Source organism: Etheostoma cragini, chromosome 19 (assembly GCF_013103735.1).
Source record: "Etheostoma cragini isolate CJK2018 chromosome 19, CSU_Ecrag_1.0, whole genome shotgun sequence".
NCBI lineage: Eukaryota > Metazoa > Chordata > Actinopteri > Perciformes > Percidae > Etheostoma > Etheostoma cragini.
Window position 1 is genome coordinate 919,742 of NC_048425.1, and position 3,519 is coordinate 923,260.

The 3,519-nt window shown below is 38.6% G+C and overlaps 1 protein-coding gene across 1 annotated transcript in view; it reads left to right on the forward strand.

The window, feature by feature from the left end:
* The first annotated feature begins 2,905 nt into the window (after nt 1-2,905).
* Nucleotides 2,906-3,519, forward strand: part of LOC117935169 — a 5,671-nt gene continuing 5,057 nt past the window's right edge. The window contains exons 1-2 of the mRNA XM_034857308.1: nt 2,906-2,993; nt 3,091-3,153. Of these exons, the coding sequence (XP_034713199.1) occupies nt 2,906-2,993; nt 3,091-3,153 (151 nt within the window). The remainder of the gene's footprint in view (nt 2,994-3,090; nt 3,154-3,519) is intronic.

Here is a 3,519-nt window from a genome sequence, read left to right on the forward strand (position 1 = left end):
CAACATCCATTCCTTTAATTTTAGTCTCAATAATTCCTAATTTCTGCTTTTCTAACTCAAACACTAGGTATAATTTCCCATAAATGAGGTTTATTGCCCAAAACTTCAAAAAATAACAGTAAAACTAAATTGAATAAGCTAGTGTTACGTAGTGTTGAACACATCAAGAAAAGTGGCAAACGTTGAAAAAAAGCGTCAAAAGTGTTGAAAAAAGGGACAAAAACATGAGAAAAAGTTTTAAAAAATCGATAAAAGCGTCAAAAAAAGTGTTGATTTTCAATTTCGACAGGCAGTCAACACGAGGGTTGAACTCATTTGGTTCAACAACACTCCTTGAATCAATTCCAAACGTATCTGAATAATGAATCCTCAGGATATGAAACTTTTAAATCAGGTTTCTACCACTGGTTGTTTAAAAGAAGGCGTTACGATAGGCAGAGAAACTGTTTCATGTGTTAGTTTTACGACAAAAACAGTTAACTAAAGTACTCACTATTCTCCAGATCAGACATCTTGATCGCTGGAAAAGGATTTTCTGTAAACAAGCAACAAAATGGAATAAAAGGAATAGATCATATGGACGGGAAAAGCAAAAAATATTGTTTGTTAACCAGTCAATAATAAAGTAAAGTTGAATCTTAACCTTACTTTATTGCATTTTGTGTCTTTTTAAGCCACTTAAACCTATTAACCCTCCTGGTGTCTTGGGGTCTAATTTGACCCCTTTCCAAAAAGTTTCTATGTCAAAAATTTGGTTTTCTTTCAAACAAATTGTCCAAAAAAGCAACATGGATGGTTCCCAACAACGCTCCTCACACGTTGAATTAATAATCAGGTCAGTACTTTCATTGAATTTGGGTGTTTTTTTTTTCAATTTTATAGGATTTGGAGAAAAAAAAAAACAATTGTTAAAAGAACTTTCAAAAAAGCGTAAAAAATGAGAGAAAAATGTCAAATAATGTAACAAATATGTCAAAATCAGTGACAAATGTCAAATTAAAAATTTGGGAAAAAAGCCACAAAAATGTTAAAAGGGTCGACCAAAACGTTGATTAAAAAAAAATTTTAAAAAATAAAAGATCCAGGTCGTTGGGAAGACAGCACAAGGGTTAAGAAAATAACTACAATTGAGGTAATATAGCCACGTGTGACGGCAACCCTGATTTTAATTTACAAATAAGCAATGATGACTGTTTTATAGTTATGAGATAACAACAAAATGAGTGTTAAAATAGCGTACCTGTTGTATGTGTTAGCTCCACTCGGGGTCCCGTGATCAAATGCCTCAAATCCAATGATTTGTCCTTTTGGTCGACTGTCAGCACGCACAGGTAGGCACGGCGACAACAGGGCAATTCAAAGTGCAGACTAACCAGATAAAACACAAGAATAACAGTTACAGTGCAGTAAAAGAAATTAAACATTAAAGAAATGATGAGGTGTGCTCACGCTGCAGATCTGGCTTCTGGAGGTCCTACTGTATCATCATCATACAGTCATGATCATGTTTACCATGATCACAATCAAGTCTGAGGACTCTTGTTCCACATGTCGTTGGACCACAGCAGGACGTGGTTTGGAGTTTGGGGTCTCGACTCCGACCTCATCACTCCCCATAGCTGTGTTTCCATTAGCAACGGCCCAACCCGGGGCACGAGATGTCACGGGACACACTGACTGGAAGGTCCTGCTACCAGGAAACACACCGAGCTGAACATTAACACACCAAACCACTTTGGAGTTTTAAGTTTAACTTGTGCGCTTATCACAAATTGCAGTCATGTGAAATGTCCTCCTACAGGTGTTATAAAGGCCATTGGTACAATATAAACAGAGCAGGTACTTCTACTACTACCGGCTCTTTTTCATGTCTAGAGGCCCAGAAGGGAATGTATCTGAGTCACTGCAGAGGGCAGAGCAGGACTACTTTTACGTGTTTCTGCTCACTGCAGAGTCCTGCAGGATGGAGGAGACTTTCTCTATTATGTAATAAACACGTCCTACTACCCTCAATACAAAGATCATTTCATGCGTTGATGTCAATCCCCTCAGAAATCTATAATGGTGAGGACCGTGTCCAAGTGTTTGAGCAAGACATTAAGTCTAAGTCTCCCTTAAAGGGAGGGAGGGAGGAAGGGAGGCAGGCGTACTATATTTAGTCTTTAGTCACAGCTGTTTTTTATGTATATTTTACTGTATTTCAGAGTAAAACCCCAGTGACTCAGATTTCAAGACTTAATACCAATCAGAACAAATGTGTCCATTTTCTTCTCATTATACTGAATAGAGTCTTTTGGCACGACGGGTTAATACATTAGTGTTGAGTCTGTCTCTGAGGACGGCGGTTTCTAACGTTTGACCCTCGTGTTGTCCTCCCGTCCACCAGGAATTCAGGTCAAAAGGTTTTTTTTGGGGCACTTTTTTCAATGCATTTTTTAAATTCATGGTCAACTAACTTAATTTATATGACACTATACCTAAAAATAAATTTGAAAAAAGCAGTAATTTAGGAATTATCTCGACTGATAGGGTCAGGATACGTTTTGAAACCATTTCCACATTTGATTCAAATGCTGTAAAATTGAATAAAACACCAAAAATTCAACGAATTGAACCAATTGTGCAAAGAATGATGCATGCATAAGGTGCATGCATCCATGAAATTCTGGGTAATTTGTAAGAAACTCATATTTCTGATGTAAATATATTTAGAAACCGGGTTTTTTTGACCCAAGGACAACACAAGGGTTAAGGTCAACCACCTGTCTTTGATCTCTAGCAGGCACGCTTGTCTGTTTTTAGGAGTGAGACTATTGTCTCCACCAGAGCAGTTCTGCCTCCTATAGATATTTCTACATTAACGTTATCAAACCAGAAATACTGCAGACAGGAAGGGGAGGTCCTGATGTACATCCTGGGTTGTGTTTCACTCCGTTGGTCAGACAGTCAGCAGGAAGACAGCATGGAGGTCCCAGCTCTCTGCGTCACACTGTGTGAGTACTGAGTCTTTGTAATTAGCTTTCTTTATAGCCAGTGGACATATATCTGTGTTTTATGTGGGACAAACTGTCTCTTCATGTGTCTCTCCAGGGACGGACGTGTTGCTCTTGCTGCTTGTGAGAGTCGACCACAGTTGCTTTGCTCAGAAAGCTGGTAAGTCGGGTTTAAATAATCAGCTGGGTACTTCGTTTGTGCTTGGCTGTGTAATGTTTTGAATAATTATCTCATCTTTGTTTCTTTATTACCTGCTGAAATGTGTCTTTTGTTAATACCAAAGCAACAGAGAGACCAAGAAAGATGAAATATGGTATCATGATATTGCAACCACAGTACTCTGAACACAAGTAGACCAGGTTACCCTGCTGAGAGTACCTTAAAATATAGATGTTTTAATACAAAGGCCCTGACAGTACCTAGGTAAGGACTACTAGCCAGTCAGATGCAGAGTATGAGGGCCCTGACAGTACCTAGGTAAGGACTACTAGCCAGTCAGAAGCAGAGTATGAGGGCCCTGACAGT